The sequence below is a fragment of the Zonotrichia albicollis genome, chromosome 1 (genome assembly GCF_047830755.1).
Source record: "Zonotrichia albicollis isolate bZonAlb1 chromosome 1, bZonAlb1.hap1, whole genome shotgun sequence".
Taxonomy (NCBI): domain Eukaryota; kingdom Metazoa; phylum Chordata; class Aves; order Passeriformes; family Passerellidae; genus Zonotrichia; species Zonotrichia albicollis.
In genome coordinates this window covers 5,443,106-5,464,561 of record NC_133819.1, presented here as the reverse complement: position 1 = coordinate 5,464,561, position 21,456 = coordinate 5,443,106, and the positions used below count along the sequence as shown (strand labels likewise).

Sequence of the window (21,456 nt, the reverse complement as noted above, 5' to 3'; positions counted from 1 at the left end):
TGGTATGCGTGGTACCATTAAATCCAGCCGCTTCTTCCTGGGTTGGTGATTATTGCTGCTGAGCTCTCTAGAACTTCTCCCAGGACTAATGGCACAGGAAAGGATGTTTGCAGGGTTGGTCCCTCCCTCTGGAAGCCCAGGTGCTCTGTTTGTGTGGCTTTATTGATCCACCTAAGGCAGGGATTTCACTGAAAACTCCACAGCTCATCACAGCACTACCACGGTTCGTGCCATTACTAACACAGCTACTGAAATATTAATAAAACTCTAGCAGGATTCAAAGGGCTGTGCTGAATTGCTTACAGAGGAACTTCCATGCTGAGAAAGAAATTACAAGCATAACTAGATTTCAATAGTAATTATTTAAGCCTATTTATCTTTCACTTGTCCAGCTTTTTCTTTTTTTTTCCTTTCCCTCGGCTTGACTGACATTCAGTGTTATTCAGGTATTAAGCAAATTTCCCTTCCCCAGGGAGTCCCAGACTACCTGCCTCAGTTTTAAAGCCACATCACTGCAGGAAATCCCTCAAGAGGTACCCGGAGCAGAAAAACACTTTATTCCAAATGAAACTATCTGAAAGACGAAATGACACAAAGGAAGCAGTTGGTTAAGCGAATTGCTCTCTGTATAAATACTTTTGGACTGTCAGGTTTGTAGCAGTCTTTTCAAATGTCGTTGTATGTTTCTGGGAAATTAATTTAAAATCAAATTATTTGTTTCCTGCTTAGGAGGGCATGTGGTCTAAAATACCTTCCAACTTTAATAAATCAAATTATGCATGTCCAAACCTATACCCTCTGCATAGGAAGGTACTACACACAATTTCTAGTCACACATTAGCACTGATCTTCATAGGGTAATAACCACAGAGTTACAGGTATGTCTCTGACAAAAGGTAACACTTTTTAAGGCTTTTCAACAGTTTTTATCTTTGGAAATAGTTTAATATTCAGGAGAGAAGCCAATGTAGAAGGCACAGTACACACAACTAAGGCACTCAGCCATAAAATGTCTTTTTTTTTTTTTAATGCAATGTGCATACAACTTAGTACCAAGTAATCTTAATGGCATGATATTGGTTATAGCACTGGAACAACAGAAACAATTGTTTCATGCTGAAAGTGCAACACAATCTAAGGTGACGTCTCAAGTTCATTTATGCAGAAAGGTTGTGCACTCAGATTCACTAGAACTGTGCACTGTAAGAGGACAGACCCTGTAACTCAGCTGGTCTGATGAATATTCTAATTGTTAAGCAAATTATTGTGTTAATCTAGAGTCAAATGCCAAACTTACACCAATTCTCTATTTACTAATCCTTCTGTGTGGTACCAGGACTTAGCAACACTTTCATAGAGATTCAACTCCAGGAAATGTGGTCCTGGCTTCTTCCCAGAAATCACACTTGCACCAAGTATCCAATGAGTTATGTTAATTAAAACTGATTAATATATCCTGGCAAAATATTCAATGGGGGCATCAGGCACATGTGCTCAGACAACAATTTGGTTCATCAACATGCGTTTTCAGTCTTGTCCTCTAAATTTATAAGCTGGGAGGAAATGAGTAAGAGAAATAGACTGCTCCAAAGAATCTGGTTGTGCAGGCTAATCCCAAAAGGAGTGTTAGGGAATCCACTGAGTTTTTGCAAGCAACCAGTGACAGCCCTAGTGAACAATTCTCTTGAGATGTGACAGTTTCACTTCCAGCACACAGCACCTGAAAATCAGCAGAGACCTGTCTGGGGAAAGGTGCCTTTGGTTTATGTTGTTTAACTTCAGGCTGTTTGCTTTTGTCCTTATTCCAGATGATTTGTTCTTCTGATGGCAACGGCAGCAGGTCTATCTCCTGTACAGCTTCCCACCGTGGGTGGTTTACATAATTTATGTTTAATTTTTGTATCAAGTGCCACGTTGCCAAGGCAATACACATTATGTTAATATTTATCAATTCAGTCGCTTTCTTCATTTGTAAAGTAAAAACATTGAATGGTACTAAAACTTTGTGCATGCAAAGGGAGGGCTGGGGAGCCCAGGACTGACCTCAGCATGAACCAAAAGTTTGCTCACCTCTGCTCTGACATGGGCCCTAAAAAGAGGTGATGTGCCAACACCATACCAGTGATTAGCACAGGGAGAGGGATGGACAGTGCTGTCCCCTCTCACACTGCAGCTAAATTGCAGCACCAGGAAAACAGCTACCAGATTGGAACCAGGGCATAATCTGGGTGACATCTCAAGGGTGCTGGTGCATGGACCCACATAGCTGTTTGCTGACACAAATAAATGCAAAGGCTCCACACTGTGTCGTGTCTCTGAAAAGCACAGATCGGCTAATTGTTCCAGGCTCAAAGGGGGATTAGTGCAAATGCCACTCCTCTGGAAAGAGGACTTGCTGCTGGCAAAACAAGGCAAATACCTGTCATCAGCGTGGATTCACTTTATTCCTTCCCCATGGAAATATCATTTTTTCCATTCTGTGCAAACAGATTTAGAAAGAGGATCCCAGGACTTGCCTTTCGGGAGGTGATCGGTTCAAATGGGTTCTCCTGATGCTTCTCTCACTCCCTAGATCATGACCCTGTCTTGTGACATTTGTTCCCTGATTCTCTGGCTGTGGCTGTTGTGAGAAAGATGTGCAAATCCTTTGATAGCAGGAAGCTTCCTGTCCCAAGCAGGTGGGAAGGAAAGAAATGGGAATTGGCTCTGGAGCTCTCCTCCCTTGCCATTGTTACTACAGAACCAATGAGCAAAAATAATGTGGATAGATGAAGTTAATTATTTTACTATTTTATGAAAAGGTTTTCTCTTTCTCTGGTGAGACAGTGAAAATGCAAACTGCCTTTTATTCAAGTCACAGTGCAATGGGAAGTTTTGATGCCTTGTATCCACTCCCCACCATGCTCATGCATCCATCTGCCTCTTGGAAGCCCAATTTTGACACACTGATAGGAATTCAGGGGTGTCTGAGTTCTGCAGTCCCATTCCAGGAATGATCTGGTCAGGACATTTACCATGGGATGTTGCCCATCAGAGGAGCAGCAGGATTCTGTCAACAGAACAATCTCTTCTTTAGCCATTCATTAATGAGTGACACTATGACATTGAGTCTCCTCAAGAAATCCAGCTCCTTTAACAGATGACAACACATTTTAAACTGCAAAGTTTCCCATACCCAAATTTTGGATACCATAAGGGGAGTCTGCAGAGTTTTTCATGTGTAGTAAACCCTGTTCAGCAGCGTGACAGGGATTTTACAAGAGGGCTGTTTACTCTGCAAAGTGGTTGTTGATGTTTGTGTTTCTCCTTGCAGACAACTATGGATTTCACAAAATTGCTGTGCCTAGTAGCAATTGGCACCCTTTCTCAGCAACAGTTTGCATCTAGTAACTGGCACCCTTCCTCTGCAAAGGAGCCAACGAGTAAATGATGGTGAACACTGAACTGTTTGTGTACTACCTCCACATAAGTGGAGAAGCAAGCAGATTGCAGAGCTGCTGAAAGACGGTGAGCTTGCATTGCTGCCTTGGTGGCACTTGTTCTGTGTGTAAAGTAAACAGGAGACTGCAGTCTGCAGAGCTGACAACTCTCAGATATGCTGAATTCAGTCTTTCTGAAAAGCCTTGAAAAATGTGAGCTGAAATGGGAGAGAAATAAATAATCACAAACTGGAGAAACGAATCGTTGGTGCTTATTACCAGAACAGATCGTTTATGATCCTGGCTCTTCTCTTTCACAAATAAATGTAAATCCTTGTAGCACCAACAAAATCAGTGCATTTATCTTTCTGCATGAAGAAAGATCACCAATTATATCAGGAAAATTCCCTTACTTCCATAATATGAGAAGGGGAAGATTTGTATCACTTATTCTGCTAGGAATAAAAAGAAGGCTGGAGAGCAGCTGTCACTTTTAAATGTGCACATTTAAGAGTCTCTCTAACCTGCTTTGAAGATTTGCTTCTGTAATGCAGAGTTGCCACTACTCAGTTTAATGGGCTATCACAGGAAAACCTGGAGCAAAACCACAGCACAGCACAAGGATTATAGCTGAGACACAAAAAAGGACTTGTGCTACACTGTGCTCATTTCTAAGAGCATTTTATTGGCAGACTACAACATTTGCAATATCAGTGTAAAGTGTGTCAAGTCCTATCTTAAGGCTGACACACACATGTATCATTTAAGACCTGCAAATTTCTCATAGAGGGGACAAAGCCAGGAAAGTCTAAACCTGATTATTAGAGACTGGTGATGCCCCCTCTCCCTCCTATGCTACTTGGTCCATCATTCCACTTCAGCAGGAACAGCCAGACACCATAGCTTAGTACACTGATTTATGTTCCAATTTTACAGCATTTATCCATCCCTCCCTGTCATTTCTCCTGTCATTCATCTATGCAAAAGCCAGAAACAAATTGGTGCAAAGGGAGTAGTAAAACATCAGAATTAAAGGTGCTGCTCACATTTGCTCTGTGAATCCATATACATATTTTTTTTCACTTTCTTGATGACTCAGCCTTTATAGGAACCACTTTTATAAAAATCCAAAACACTAACACATGCATAAGAGCCACGTGGGCAAAACAGATTAAACACAATAGTCTCTGAGTTCAGAAAGAGCAGAGTTGGCTGCCCAGTCCCTGGGCAGATGATGCCCCCAACCTGGATGTCTGTAGGTGCCAGGTGATTTTTGTGTGTACTGTCACCTCTCAGAGTTAAGGGCATGGAATTCTGAAGTTAAACCTATGTAAGTAAAACACAGACCTTATCCTCTTGTTTGAAACACATTTTTTCCCCAAAAAAGTCACAAGGTATTTGTAAGAAAACTCCAGCACCTGCTCTAGAAAAACAATGCACCTGTGAGTACTTAGCTGGATAAAATTATCTGGCCATTACAATTCAGGATGTGCAAGGCTAGGGCTGGCCAGAAACTACAGAAGCTCAGCAGAGCATGTTAACAGCAAAACCTCCCTGGAACCAACCTGACCTGGTATTTTCTTCTATTTTGAATAAAGGTGAACTAAAACATTGCCAGACAAACCTCATCACAGCCACTAACTGCTGATCTCTGTATGAGTGTTGGATGTTTTGCAAAATGTCATCCCTCAGAAGCAGCAGTTCAGCAGTGTTCCTTCTTGGATTAATCCAGAATATTTTAAGCCTTTGAACTCTGGCTGCAGAGAAGCAAGGCACATTTTTTCTAATGGCTTCTGCCTTCCTGGCCCTAGATCCTTTACCACACAGAGCAACACACTGCCCATAATAAAACAGAAATTCATTATTCCAAGGGTCAACTCTTAAAACTTGTCTGAGAGGAAGAACTTGGCAAAAAGATGGACTGCCAAAGTTAATTTATACTGTTATCAATTCAATAGGCTTAAATAGGCAGTGAAAGCGTTTCATAAGTGTTCATTGTTCAGAGTTCAAGCTAATACCTTCTGCTAAATTGCATTTTGAAGTTTAATCACAATCTACTTTATGTTTCTTTCAGTAATTGGGATTTCTCCACAGTATAATATGAAAAACTCGAACTAATGGGCTTCTCTGATGGAAGTTTAAATTTTGGAAATTTGCCTTGGAGTGCAGTCAGTGCGAGTGCCTGAAATAACCCAGAACCTTTCACCCAATTAAGATGTTAATATTTTGATCATTAAGAAAGTTTTATATTATTACAGGCAACAGCAACAAAATAATCATTATTTGAAGTGTTATTTTGGAGTGTAATTAATGGGAGTAGTTTTACCCCTCCAACACACACTGCCTCACACGGCACTGGAGCTGTTGGGGAACTGGCTGCTGCTCTTTTTGTCCAAAACACTAAATGTCAGCATTTTCTTTATCCAAGGGAGGAACAGTGAGAAATGCTCATTTCTGGTCAGCCTTTTGCTCCGGGGAGGGACATGGATCCTGGGAAATGGCATCCAGCAAGCTGTGACTGACTGACGCGCACTCCCGGGGCCGGGCACTTGTCCAAACGCATGTTGTCAACTCTGCTGCTCCTGATATCAGCTCGTTCAATGCCAGCCTGGCTTTTTTCCCCCCTCCTTTGCTTCTCTCCTCCATCAGCTCCCTGTGTTTCCTGCACCTTAGGCATTGTGCTGTGCAAAAATATGTTTGCCTGGCACTGAGAAATGAATGAGCACCCTAAAACTTCTGTTTGTGGTGTGAGTGCTCCAGTCACATCAGCAGAGATCTGACACGGGAGTTTCTCTCTGCCCCACTCTACAGCCACAAAATAAACAAAAGCACCTTTCTACATGTAGAATCCCAGATGAGGACATAGGTGCTTTAAATCTGCTGCTGGGATTTACAGTCCTGTTTTCTTTTTTAAAATGCCTTTGCTGCTATTCTTCTGAAGACAATAAATCCAGAAATGTTCTCTTTTATTGCCAAAAATAATTAGCCAATAATTGAGTTCTGCATGGTTTTCAAGAAACACAAAGCAAAAGATATGGCTTAAAAAGTGATAAATTCAGGCAAACTATGTCCAGAATAATAATGAAATCCCCCTGTTATCTTACTTAATGATCAGAAAAATATTGGCCCAAATAAAGGTGACAAGAAGGATGCTGTAAGATTTATTGTGTGCAGCATGCATGTACACACGTGGGCTCACTCTCCTCCCAGTGAGAACTGGAGAGCCATCAGCAGGATTTAATGGTATTTTATCTAGTTATACTCAGGGAGTATGTGCCCCACAGACTGGAACTGCAAACAGACAGAAAATAAATACTATTTGAAAAGGGCATTAGGGTTCCTGACAGCAAAGTATATTTCCTGCAGTAAAAGGCTGAAATTAATGTACCCTGTCAAATAAACACATGGCTTCATGGTATCTCTGATTTATAGGTGTTAGAATTATTAGGAGCATAAGATATTGTCACAAACAATTCTATAACAAAATCTTTGTGCACTGGCATTTTTATAGCAATTTTCAATAATTTCAGCTGCACTTGCATCAGTCTGGAATAATTCCATTGACTTTTGCAGAATCCCTTCAGGTTTAGAAGCAGGTTTGTAATGAACAGGAATTGTACAATAAAATTTCCACTGTGTACAAAGGAAACAGATGTGGGTCCACATGCAGATGGTGAACTTTCTGTTACCTGAGAATTTTTTTTTTTTTCCATCTTACAAATGATGCATCATAGCTAAAATAAACTTACAGTCTCCCTGCAGAAATTAGCTGTAGTCCTTGACTCAGTGCTATGAGAAAGCAAAACCATCATACTTTAATGGTCCTTTCTGACCTCAAAATTATGAATCTCTTACTGGTGGAAACTTGTAAGAAAAGCCATTCCGAAACAGTTTCACCTTGTCAAATGAAATGAGTTAATAATTTTGAAATATATAAAGGGAAGGAGAGAATAAAAGCTTGGGGTTCTGATCCATTTCAGGGCAGTATAGAGACTGAACCAGTGGAACAGAGACTGAGGGCAGCCAGCTCTATCTTTGATGTGTACTCATCTTCAGCTGTGTCCCAGACTGCAACGCAAGATGTTTTCTGTTTACCATCTGTATGGCAGTTGTCTTTTGTCAAGTGGGCAGTTTTCCTTACCTCTGAGTGATCACAATCACATCTGCCTTGGGAGGGGACATCTGCTGATAACAGCTATTGAATGTCACTGCATGGCTGATAAGAACTACAGCATCCCATTGGGAGATGTGAGCCCAGAGGGAGGAGCCAAGCATTCCTACCCAGATATAATCCACAGGTTTTGAGACACCAGCACGGCTTCTCCACTGAATTTCCCAGAGGAGCAGCAGCTGCCTCTCCTTCCACTGGATCTTCAGAGGAAGAATCCATCCTTCTCTACAGATCCCCCTTGCTCCAGCAGAACCACCCCTGACACTGCAGGAGGGCTGCAGCCACAATTCCAATGGGACTGCCACCAACACCCTGACCCACAGGGTGTCAGGTTGTGTTCTGACTCTGTCAGTGTTGTTCTAGTGTACTGCATTGTTTATTTTATCCTTTTATTTTCTTCCCTGTTAAAGAACTGTTATTTCCTGCTCCCATATTTTTTGCCTGAGAGCCCCTTAATTTAAAATTTATAGCAATTCAGAGGAGTGGGGAAGGTTTACATTCTCCATTTCAGGGGAGGCTCCTGCCTTCCTTAGCAGACTCCTGTCTTCTCAAACCGAGACAAGCTGGAAACTTGGTCTCCCTGGGAAATGTGTTTGGTGAAGTCCAGACAAGGCTATACAAGGAGGGAGAACTGTCCATTGAGAAAAAAACCCCATATGACTGAGAGAGCAAAGTGTGGTCTGGAGCAAAGAATATGCATCCAGTGTGCAAAATCCAGGTACTGACCCACCTTTGGGTCTTCTGTGCTGACCATGATCCAAACATCCTGAAAATGACAGTAGAGCTGCTGCTGTGCCCAGAATTGTCTAGGAAAACCCCACTGAGAATTGGAGCTGGAAAGCCTGAGAGGCAGAGAAAAACACAGTCCTGCAGGCAATATTCCTTGCCAGGTCAGGGAAAGGCGAGCCCCAGGAGACACAGCAGCAACTCTCTGCAGTTTCAGGATTCCTGGAGCCAGGGGTTGTCAGAACTCAGTGCATCCCTCCGGGTGTCCAGAGCTGCCAAGGACCCCACTGGGGCACTTGGAGACCCTGGCAGGCTGCCTAGAACACCTGAGGATTTGATTATGACCCCTGGAGCAAGTTACCAACTTTGTATGAGGGCCTGAAAGTCACAGAAGTTTGAATAGTATAATAATAAAATTATCACAGGGTGAAAATGTAGATTTTACGATTTTTGGTAAGGGGGTTATGGGGACAAGATGGAGGAACTTGGGCGTGTTTAGCCTTTCTTCTTCTTCTTCTTGTTCTCCATTTTCTGCAGTGATGTTGGCACTTTGGGATTGGTTCAGAGTAGAAGTTCACTGTCTAACATAGGTGATAGGTATTGGAAGGTAATTGTAAACATGTTATACGTAGTTTGTAGTATAAAAGGACAACACTGCCTTGGGGGCGGTCAGAGTGCCTGTGGCTGCCCTGCTGAGCAGACCTCTACTGGGCAGAAAGAAAATTTTATAGATAAGAATTAATAAACAACCTCAAGACCAAAAAGTGAAGAATCCAGACTCGTTCTTCAGTTGCGCGGGCCGAAGCAGAGACATCCTGCACATCTCGGGGCAGCAATTACCAACAGCAACCCGAGAAGGGGTGAGCCTGAGGCAGGAGAATGGGTCATTCCTCCTCGGGATGGCACAAAGTGGCTCTGGGGGCACTCTGGGAGCCCAGCAAGACCAGCCAGGGCACAGGGGGTGTGCGTGCCTGGAGCCCAGGCTGGGCTGGGCAGCGCTGGGTCCCAGCAGCAGGCAGGCAGCACTTTGTGTGTGACCCAATTAGCCACTGCCTCGGAACAAATCAATAACGGCATCTTCTGGAGACAAGCAGGCCAGTGCTGCTGGCTCGGCAGGGAAGGCACAAAGGTGTGATCTCTGTGGAAAATTGGTGTCCAGGAGGGTTCTGTCACTGCTGAGGGGCTCAGTGTGAGATGTGGTCACGAGCCACAGAGCCACTGCAGCGTGAGGTTTTGTGGCATTCACAAAATGGAAAATACCTTCATCCAGGATTTTTCTCTCTCAGGGGGTCTCTGTGGTCAGGAAGACCCCGAGATGTATCAGAGAGTCTCTTTCCCCAGCCCAGCAACTGAAGAAGGAGTCAGGATTCTTCTGTTCTGGTTCTCAAGGTTGTTTATTTGCTGTTTTCTATAACATTCCTTCTCTGACCTGCCGGGGTCTGTCTAGCAGGTCTGGTTGAGGCACACTGCCCACCTCAGAGGTGGTGTTATCTTTTTACACTAAAAACTACATGTGTATTATTTACAGTAATTTCCCTATACCTATCACCTATGTTAGACAGTCTGTCTCTACCCTAAGCCAATCCAAAAGTGTCACCATCACCCAGAAGATGGAGGCTAGGAAGAATGAGAAAGAAGGACAAGGCATGTCCAAATCCCTCCATCTTGGGACCCCAAGCCCCCATTCTAAAAATTCAAAATTCTATTTTTCTATCTTGCTACAAACTATCATTCTACTTAAACTTTCATGGCTTGTAAATCCTCATATAAGGTTGGTAATTTTTTCCATGGGTTAAAATCAAAAGCACAGGGGAATCTTGGGCTCTCTGCCAAGGTCTCTGAGCCCCCTGGCAGGGGCTGGAGCCATTCAGGGCAACCAGAGGGATGTCCTGGGTTCTGACATTTCTTCTAGGAAGCTGAGAAGTCTCAGAGAAAAAGAAAAACAAATTCTTATCTCATTTGCTTCTCCTGTGTTGTGCTCCCATGTGAAATGTGTTTGCAGATTGTTTACCCACAGGTGATTGTTTAATTAAATTCTGGTGTGAGTTGTTTTGACTCATTGGCCAATCAGGGCCAAGCTGTGTTGGGACTCTGGAGATAGTCTTCATTATTATCTTTTTAGCCTTCTGTAAGTATATTTTCTGTATTCTTTAGTTTAGCTTAATATTCTTTAATATAATATAGTATAATAAAATAATAAATTAGCCTTCTGAGAACATGGAGTCAGATTCATTGTTCCTTCCTTTATCTGGGGTCCCAGCAAATACAATAGGTTTTCTCCTCAGTGACATGCTGGGTAGCCATGAGGATACCACAAGAGGTTTGAGTAAGGCAACACGTGTAGTAACTCAATTTAAGGCAGGGCACAAAGATGTAACAAACCTGCTGGACTCATTCAAATGAGAAGGAAAGAGTAGAGCCATTTCTTTAGGTGGTACTACTAAAATTTCCTGGCTGTAGGAACTCATGGATGAACAGAAGGATCCAGACAGTGAGCCCAAAAACCTGAACCTCACAGAGACTGTGGTAATAGGTACAAGACAGAGTTAACTCTGAGTGCAAGATGTTGTATTTTGGAGCTGATTTAGGACACCCAGCATTACTCATCTGGAACCTCCTTTAGGTCCATTTATCACAGGATTCCTCAGAACCAAAAAGTGATGTCACTGTGAAAAAGGCACACACTGTTCTGGACTACAACTCTGGGCCACTTGAAAGGGAAGAACAACTAAAGCAGAAGTTTTTGAAGATAAAAGCTTTGCACTTAGATAGCTAATGTACATGGTACAAACCCCTCTGATGTCTGGAACCTTCAATGTAGCTAAATTGCAGGTAAGTTGTTGTAGAATCCATTGCATTAGTTGGACTGGGCTGTATCCACTTAATTATCTCATCACCTTGCTGTCCCCATAATCTATTTCTTTCTTCTTCAGGGCACTGAAAGGTGGTGCCACATATGAAAAATGGTCATAAAGCAATTACAAGACACTCTGTGGAGGCTCAAGATGGTAACTTCCACATTTTAATCATCTAGAAAGCCAAAATGAGAACTCAGAAGAACCTCAAGAAGTTGCAGCCAGTAAATTACTGTGGTTGCTGCTGAGCTTTTGGGAGCTGTTTTCCTGCTGGCAAAACCCATATTTTACATGTCAAAGACTGGGAAAAAATTGAAAGAGAATTATTCTTTTTTCTCATATGAGGCTAAAATCATTAAATCCTTAAAGAATCTTGTGGACTGAGAGGGAGAGACTTTCCCAGCGCTATGAACAGGTCAAGGAGAAGGGGTTAGATAAAGAAACAAACTAAAATGCTGCAGTGACCAGCTGTACACATATCACACAGCAGTGACAAATTAATTTAGCTCAAGGCAGCTCTTTCTCAGCCTCACTCCCCATTTCTTGTGCCTGTGCTGACTTTCATTGTTCTGTTTTCCTTTTGGACCCTTTCACTCTGGGATGTGTGGGCTACAGGTACATGTCCCCTTGCTCTGTGAGCTGGCAGAGCATCTCACTTGCATCTCAGTAATCAAAGGAGATTTGGGAGCCATCAGATGGGCTCACTCCTTCAAAACCCTCTCAACGACAGTGCCACAAATTGGCAGCTTTCAGGAGCATGGCTGCTGCCAGTTCAAGCTTTGATAATAGAAATGGCAGCTGAAATTTAAACTTAGACATTTCCATTACTCAGAGGAAAATGTGCAGTCAAAGAAGGTTTTCTCATCATCTGAAATTTCAAGCTGCTGTGTGCAGTGCTCTGGGGCCCATTTCTTATAGCCACAATGGCTTATTTTAGAGTAGTTTTGTGACTTTCTGGGAAGAACCTGGGAAGTACCCTTTATGGTACAGGAGCTGTAAGCTGAGATGATCCTCACCCTGAAATACCCAAAGTTAGGGGGCATCACCAGTCTCAAAGTTATTGAGATCATTAACTTTGTGGTTCTGCCCTAAACCAGCATCCCTTTAGCCCCTCTCTTTTAGACTGGACTAATCTTTTAGACTGGATAAGTCTTATAGACTGGACAAGTCAGACTGATGGAAGCACAGGCTATCTGGGCTGGGATCTTCAACTGACAGAGAATGTATAAAGGGTGTGTAAGGGTTGTGTAGGTTTTCCAGCTGTGCACTGCAAAGGCATTCATCCACATTATCCCTTTTTATGCATCTCCTGTCACCTCCTTTTCCATGCTTTTGCACCAAAATCCACTTGCAGGAGGAGGAAAACACGTTCTGGCCATGCTGCCAAAGGGCTGCTCAATTCCAGGTCAGCCAACAACTTTAAAGGGAAGCAGGGTACTTTGTCTTCTCCTCAGAAGTAAATGTACATACATATTCCCTTTGTACACACTAAAATATTGAAATATGTAAAAATATGGATTGTAATTAGGGGAAAGTTGGAATAGATTTGAATGTTTAGCATACCCTTGGTATTTCTTGTTTGGTTTCTGCCTGATGCCCTCTGCACAAAATGGTACTTCACCCTAATTGTGCCCTCTCCGTGCAATCATGTAAATTTTGCTCTTGTTCATGTTGTTCTTCCTTTGGGAGCTCTAATCTGGTTATCCTGGACATCCTGGAGGGGAGGAGGTAAGGACACCCATGGAGTTGGATTAAAGTTTCTGGCTGTGAGTGGGGAAATTTATTCCCCACAGTCCCACAGGGATGTCCTTGGTAAAAGGGTCAGCCCACTGTATGGTACAACAACTCAATATCCAGGGAATTGGGATTTCATATCAGCCTTCAGATACAATAATTTCTCCTGCAATAACCCACATGTTGATCAAGAGAATTTTTCTCTGAGTCCAGAGATCATACATCTTTGGAATGGGCATCAGTAAAAATGACAGATCTTTCAATTTGTTGGCATCTGCTTTCTCATGGCTCTGCTCCTTTTGGAGATATTTACAGCTGTGCAAATTTATTAGGGTTTTGCAGAAAAGCAAATGCAAAGCTCATCACACAATTATAATTTCTGCTGTTAAGCCTCTTCCTATTTTTGTTTATTTATTATGCCAATGTATTTTGAGTTTTTGAGTTGGAACAGCCTTGTACACACACATTTTCCCCTCCAGGAATTTGTTAAAATTGCTTTCTGGATATATGAACTCTCTGCTTATTTGGACCTTTTCTGCAGTAGACCCCTCAGACCTGCAGATAAAAACTGCAAACCATTGATAAGGGCTCTGCACAGGGGAACAGCAGTGACCTGCAGCAGCTGTTTGTCCAAGCCTGGAAAGCACCAGTGACAAAGCTAATTAATTCATTTCTCAACTCCATGCCTTCTGCTTAATGCACATGCCAGCAGTGAACCACATTATTCCACTGCAATCCAAATATCATGTGGTAATGTAACAATGTTCCTCTAATGTTTGTTGAGAATTTCATTAAAAGATACAGTAGGAAAGCAGAATCTTGGTTTGCTTCTCCTACTGGGTTTTGTTTCCCCCTATTTTGTTTCACTCTGAATCCCTAATGTTTCTATTACATGTGATGACGTTTCAATATTATTGAAACTATTAGGAGTTTTCTTAATATTTCCAAATCAACTTTTATCCATAATATTGTTTCAGTGAAATGCCTCTTTTTCTACATCAGCTCTTTCTCTCCTGACTCTAATAGATCTTACTAAAGCTCTAATTCCACATTTATGGCATAAAATAATGATAACCTGTTTCTTCCACAATTTACACACATAGTGTAGCTGAACAGAAATCTGCATTTCTACACTTTTAAAGCACATTAAAACACAAAAATCCCAAGCCCTCCATGCCCTATGCCGGGATTTATCTTGCAATTGTGAATGTTACTATTTATCTTGAGAGAGGAATGATACAGAGGCGCAACATCCACCCCTGAGCATGCACAGGCACACAATTCCAGAATTCAAAATTTCAACAAACTCTTGCTTTCAGTGTGAAGGAAAAAAAATCTGAGAGTGTTTGAGATTGTTACCATCTGTCAGACCTAGCAGGAAGGTGTGGGCATCTTTAAAGACTAAAAAGAAAAAAAATCACCAAAACCAGAATCCCAAAATTAAACATACTTATACACTATTATCCACGTACACACTAGGAAATATTTACAGATCACCTGATACTAAAGAACAGTCCTGGTTTTAGCTGGGATAAAGTTAATTTTCTTCACAGTAGCTGGTACAGGGCAGTGTTTTGGGTTGAGAATGACAATAAATGCTCAGTATATAAACTGGGGGGAAAGCTGGCCAGGAGCCACTGCTTGGGAACTGCCTGGGCATTGATCAACAAGTGGTGAGCAAAAGCCTGGAGCATCACTTGTTTTGCATATTCTAGTTCCACAATTATTATTATTATTATATCTTCCTTTTCTTTCCTATTAACCTCTCTTTATCTCAATTAATGAAGTTTACTTCTTTTTTCCCAATCCTCTTCCTCATCTACTGCATTCCTATTTCACTTTTCAAATGTTCTCTGCTTGTTGGTTCAAATACAGCCAGGGAATACAGAAGGACTTCAAAGAGAAAAACTAAATATTATTCATACTACCACACTGATCCACGGATCATTTCAATAAAATAGTCCCTAAACAGACACAAAAAACCCACCCTAAAAGTGTTTACCAAAAATTGCAGGTTTGTCTTTTTGTTACCAAGGTTTGTATTTGCTCAGTGGATCTTGTGATTCAGTTTTCTGACCTCTTGCTGTTCCACTCCCCAGTGAGATGATCACTGTGAAAGACACTTTGGTGATGCACTGACACTGAAGAGATTTCCACAACACAGCAGCAGAAATTAACCTTAAGGAGCTGATTTGTGCCCAGCTCCTGACACAGAATCCCTCCGTGGAGCTTTTTATGACCGTCCTTCCTTCTCTAACAACTCTTTTGTTTCCAAACTTTCTTCCCCTCAACCATGAGATGGAGGATCCCTCCCAACTGCTGGATCTGAAGCAGGAGCTTTGATCCAGTGCCTGCTGAGCTCCATTGGTTTCAGCCAATGTCAGAAGGTGCTGGATCAAGGCTGGAGGTTCTGGAAAACATTGACTACATATGGTGTGTGGAGCCGAGAGATAAAGCTGGTAGAAAAGGAGAGCGGGAGAAGGAGACAATAAAAAGCATTCCCCTTGAAGATGTTTCCTCATTTCATACAACACTTCAAACTGCACAGGATTTTTCAGCCGTTTCACTACTGAGTGCTCTGGGAAAAAAAAATGGAAATCTGCCATGTCACACCAAAGAGGAGGCAAGTAACTTTCTCTTGTCAGAGTACAAATGATAATACATATTCTCTTTTTCTCTGGTGCCATGTCATATCATCCTCTGTCTTATTGCATTTTAAAGAGAACTACCTGGCCCTCAATTCTTGTTGCACAAATCAAATCAACACAGTGCCCATTTTGAGAAAAATCCTCCACTAACCTAAGATTTGTTCTGCAGCATTCCCATGATTCAGCTGAAAGGCAAAAGAACCAGTCTGCTGTGTGAGAAAGGATTTAATTGCTCTGGTTAGAAGAATTAATCTAGACAGGCACAAAGAATACAAAGAAAGGAAATTTCTCTTGTTGGAAACTGAATTTTGCTCTTGGATATGCATCTGTAACTTCTTCTGAAGTTAGCAGCATATCAAAGGCAGGATTAGGCCATAGGACATTTGCATCTCTAGCCAAGGATCCAGACCAAGGGTGGAAACAAAGGGCATTTATTAAGCCAAAATTAACAAATATTTTAATTGCCTACCTGCTCCATTTCCGTAAAGGTGCTCTGCTCCTCATCCTCCTCCTCGATATCCGACTCACCCACAGCAATGGGAACACAAATGGACAGATCAGGATTGGTCATAAAATCATCATCTGTAATTGCTGGGTGTTTCTCTCCGTTTTTATTGACCGCATCCTCGGCACGGCTCTCCTTGTGGTTCTCCATGTCTTTGCCGAGCTCGGCAGTGGCATGGCTGTTCACGCAGTTGTTGAGGGCTCCTGGGTTCTGGGCAGCGAGTTTCATCATGGCCTTCTTCTCAGCCGTGGTCTTGGGGTGCCTGAGGACATGGCAGCAGAAGTTCCAGGCGGCTTTTTTGGCGTACTGCAGGCCCCTGTTGATGCGGGCGAACGCGAGCTGCAGGTTGTTCATCTCGCCGTCCTCGTCCGGCGCAGAGAGGTTGTCGGCGCTGAAGGAGCTCAGCAGCAAGGCAAGGAACAGGTTGAGCACCTGGAAGGAGGGAAGTTAAAAGGAAATTGGTGAATTTTAAATTGGTGGAAGAGGTTTTACAGTTGCTGGAAACCAGGAAATTCCTCTGGCTGCCCTGGAGGACTCCACACCCTGTCAGGGGGCTCAGAGACCTTGGCATAGAGCCCAAGACCCCTGTGCCTTTGATTTAGCCCTTGGAAAAAACAATTACCAACCTTCATATGAAGAATTAAAAGCCATGAAAGTTTATGTAGAATGATAGTGAATTTAATGGGGTGAAAAATAGATTTTTTGATGTTTTTAGAATGCAGGTTCAGGGGGCAAAATGGAGGAACCTGGGCATGTCCAGCCTTTCTCCTTCTTCTTCTTGGCCTCCAACTTCTGCTGTGATGGTGGCACTTTTAGATTGCTTTAGAGTGGAAGCTCACTGTCTAACATAGGTGATAGGTATTGGAAAGTAATTGTAAATATTGTACATGTAGTTTTTAGTATAAAATGATATACTGGGGCAGGCAGAGTGCATCTGACTGTTTTGCTGAGTGGACCTTGACAGGCCAGGAGAAAGAATTTTATAGATAGGAAATAATAAACAATCTTGAGACCAAGAAATGAAGAGTTCTGACTCCTTCTTCGACTGCCGGGCTGGGAAAAGAGATTTTCTAATGCATCTTGGGGTCACAGTGACCAGCTAGAGAACCCGAGATACAGTGACTTCTGTGAGCCAGAGAGAAGTTTGGTAAGAGGATCCATGTTTACCCCTGACAGAATTTTCTACCAAGGTCGTTGACATAGAAACCAAGAAAGAAAGGAAGATAAATAAGAGAAACCTGCGACTGCCTGGTCCAATGAGCACTTTGTCTTTTGTGACCAATGAGTAAACTTATGAGTTTTGTAAAATGTATAAAAAGCGTGTATGCTGTAATAAAAAAAGGTTTGAAGCCTTCTGAAAATGGATTGTGTTGCTTTGTATTGTGACCATCTCAACTAAGATATGTTTGGTCCTGGAAAGAGGAGGGTCTGAGTTTCATCTCATCTGTGTCACCATAACCCTGTCATGGAAATCCCTCTATTACTAAGGGTTTCTAATTTCTAAGGTGGTTTCAGCAGGAAAAGGAGTCTGCAGGCATTTTCAAACACATTGACCTCAGGTGCAAAAGTTCAGCATGAGCAATAACACACACTAACATTCCCTTTCTCCCTCTCCAACCCCAACACCCCAAAACATGAAAAATAAAATGCAAAGCTCAGAAACAGAATAGAAAAAACCCTCCCCAGAAAGCTCTGTGAAGATCTCACTGTGGCCGTTCAGTACCTAAATGGAGTCTATAGTAAAATGGGGACAAACCTTTTTGTAGGATTGTTGTAACAGGACAAAGGGAAATGGCTTAAACTAAAAGAGGGGAGTCTCAGATTAGATTTAGGGAAGAAATTTTTGAAGATGAGGATGGTGAGGTACAGGTTCCCATCACTGGAATCATTCAAAGTCAGGTTGGATGGGGCTCTGAACAACCTGATCTAGTTAAAAATGTGCCTGCTCACTGCACTAGGTGCCCTTTAAAGGTCCCTTCCAACCCAAATTCTTCTATGATTCTATGACAATGATGTACATAGGCAAGGCACTTCAACCACACTGCACATTTGGAAACATTTCTAAACATTTGTATGCATTTTCACAGACAGTCTTGTTTTAAATATCCTCTGGGCCATGAAGGAAATCTATTGTGACTGTGAATAAACACCTCTGAGGTCATATAGCTTCAAAAACTTCTCCCTCCAGGCAAAAACAAGCCATCACAACCAGATTACTGTGGCCAAATCTGAGCAAGACTCACTCCCAAAGCCAGCTTGGTCCTGAAAACGCTGTTACTAGTCAGGAAAAAGAACAGCTATTTGAAGATTTTCACAGGTCTATGAAAAGATCCAAACTGAACTTGAGATTGTGTGTTACCTTCCTCTTGTTCTTGCTACTTCAGAACTCTCTACTTTTGCTGGCAGAGCATGGCAAGATTAGACGCAACTAGGCATTTAAGGGATATTTTTGATGGTTTAAACCTCTTTTTACACCCCTGCTCCAAACAAATACCATTATATCCAATAAATAAAGCCAGCTTCTTCTCAAAGGCCATCCCAAGTAATACATCTCACAGGCTGGTCACCAGTTGCTGTATATTGAACATTACATCTCTTATGGTCTGAGAAGAAATAAATTACAGCTTTTGTGCTGGATTTATCAGGGCAAAAAGTTCACACTGGAGGTGGACGCTTGGGATGACAGGAACAGGGCAAAGGTGACTCAAACCAATATCTGCTAAAATATATTTACCCCCAAACAAACCAATCCCAAATTGCCTGGTATCAACTCAACTGCTGCCTGTACCAAGTGGGTGGGTGACAGCTCTGGGTACTGGCAAGGAGGGGTCAGTGCTGCAGCACTCCTGCCATTTACAGCAATAAAATGGACTTTGTGCAGGTATTTTCTCTGTGATCTCTTAATGCTACCAGATATACCTGTAAGCCTCCTAACTTCTCTCTTTCTGATAGTGCTTTAAGTTGATAACACCTGCTAGACCAACATAAACAGCATTAAAAGTACTTCTATTTAACTGGGCCTTACCAAAGAGCCTCAATCTTTTTGTTATCATCCCATTACCCTGTTCCTTCTTATTCCAAATATTCAGAATATATGGGATAGAATTCTGAAAACCTGGTCCTAATCACTCTGATGGCACAGTGTTTGAAGTGCCCTGTCAGCGCTGTTTTGTAAAGGACCCTTTACTGCAATCACTGTGACTGAAAACAAAAGCAGTTGGTGGCACAGCAAATGCCCCCATCCAGCATGAACCACTGAATAAACCATCGCTGCCCCAGCACTGCCCTGCTTTAAAATAAATTGAGATTAAAGCTAATTGTTTCTTAGCTGATCCACCACACTGAGAGCTTGTGTGGGTCTTCTCATCACTGTGGTGACTTGGTGGGAATCAACTTTTCCTTTCCCACCCCACTCACAAGTGATGCTGTGTGAAACCAGAGCAGGGGATGTGCAGCCAAGCAGGTGGGAGCCCACCAGGGGAGGAGGCACTGGCAGATCCCCTTCAGCCTCTTTCAGCCCAGTTTGACAGCAGGATGAGGGCTCAGAGATAACCACACTGCTGCAAGAGTCCTGAAAATAATCATGTGTATATGTGAGAAGGAGCAGGTGGAGGAAGGGAGGGGATAAAGGAATCCAGAATAAAAAATCTTCTGGACTTGATAGGTACAATTCAATTACCTTAGAATTACCTTAGCAGAGGTGCCTGCTGATGTTGGAGGGTATCGGATACCTCACAGGAGGTCTGTGTTCTCCCAAAGCTCCATTTGCCATCCAACCAGGGCACCCCATGTGTTGCAGGGGGAGACAGACTGGCCAAATTTAGGGGACTGAATTGCTCATCAAGGATGGCAGCTGCCTCCAGCCTCAAACACCAAACCCTGAGGGTCTAATGGTGCACCTAAGCCTCATTTCAGTCAGAAATTCCTCTTGTGGACAACAGACACTGACCAAGCACAGGTGACCCTGCCAGGGCTACGTGCATCTGCCAATATGTCTTGTGCCGATTGACCCTTCCATGCCCAAGTAATCCTCAGGCAATTGCCCAGAAGGACAAAAAATATCAAAAAGCTGTTCTGGGAGATCTGTGTCCAGCTGGAGGCCAGGATGGATACCCTGAAGTATCCCCAGAGGTCCTCAGGCCAAACTGAGTCAAGCCCTTGACCTCTGCAGAGCAGTGGTAGCCCAGACATCTCTATACATGAAAATCTCCTTGCATGCACAGAATTTCCTTATCTGAAGCTGAATTTCATCCTGTACTTCATTAACTCTGCTGTTCACTAAATGCTTGAAACACCTTGATTCACTTTTTTGTATTAATTTCAGACATCAAGCTACATATATACTTTAGATATGTTTTTCTAGATATAGAAAAACATTTTTTCTAGATATGTCATGTTTTTCTGCAGGTACATGTAGCATCCTCAGTATTGTTATTTACCTGGATTGTTAAAGCAATCTTATTTTCTTCCCAGAAATGCAGCTGACATTTTGCACAAAGAACCATTTGCACTTCATGCTTTTAGCCAAAAATAAATCTCAAATATCATTCCCTGCTTCCTTCATCAGCAGGTAACCTCAGAGTTGCATTGCTGGGCATTCAAACAGAATGAACTGCTGAATAAGCACTTTATGTTTACTCGTTCCCACATTTCACTGCACACTGCATTTTCCAGAAAAAAAATATATGCCTAACCCATGACACACCACATTTCCTGTAAAAGGTTACTAATAATACCCAGTCCTCCTGGCTGCTAACACAGTGCTTTCAGTTTAAGTAAAAGCAAACTAAAGATTACCTCAGTTTCCAAAAGCAATGGCAGATTTCTATGCCCAAATGGATCCCCTTAGAAAGAAATCTGCTTTCCAGTGACACTGAGCACCCAGACTGTGAAGCAGGTCACTTTTTGGTCTTTAGGGCTGGGAATCAAATGACAGATGCACTCAAAGAACCCCAAATTCTTTTAGTATAATTATATAAAGCTTTTAGCCTAATGACAATCCAGCATGCTCTCGTTGACCTTCTCCCTTCCAATGCTTTTTCCAAAGCTCGTGACTCTGGTTGTGCCAGTATGAGGCACAAATGATCAGATTAATTCAGCCTCATGGCAGGTGCCTCCCTGAGGTGCTTAGGCTGCAGTTTTCCCAGGATGTCTGCAGACAATGGAGACAGTCTGGCATCCCAGGGGATTTTGGAGCTGAGCAGGGCCCACTAAAGACTAAGCAAGCTTGGATTTTGTATCTCAGACCTGGATTAAAGGCAGATGCAGGTCAAATAAGCCACAAAGAATCAGAGTATCTCAAGCTGGAAGGACCCATAGACTCATCAAGTCCAGCTCCCTGCAGGCCTATTTAAAACTAAATCATATGAGTAACAATGCAGTCCATTGTGACACCCAG

At 42.5% G+C, this 21,456-nt stretch overlaps 1 protein-coding gene across 7 annotated transcripts in view; it reads right to left on the bottom strand.

The window, feature by feature from the left end:
- LOC102069926 (sodium channel protein type 5 subunit alpha) overlaps positions 1–21,456 on the bottom strand; it is a 218,491-nt gene that overhangs the window by 60,189 nt on the left and 136,846 nt on the right. For all 7 annotated transcript variants that reach the window (XM_074547507.1, XM_074547323.1, XM_074547581.1 and 4 more), the window contains one exon: positions 16,023–16,490. In XM_074547507.1, coding sequence (XP_074403608.1) covers positions 16,023–16,490 — 468 coding nt within the window. The remainder of the gene's footprint in view (positions 1–16,022; positions 16,491–21,456) is intronic.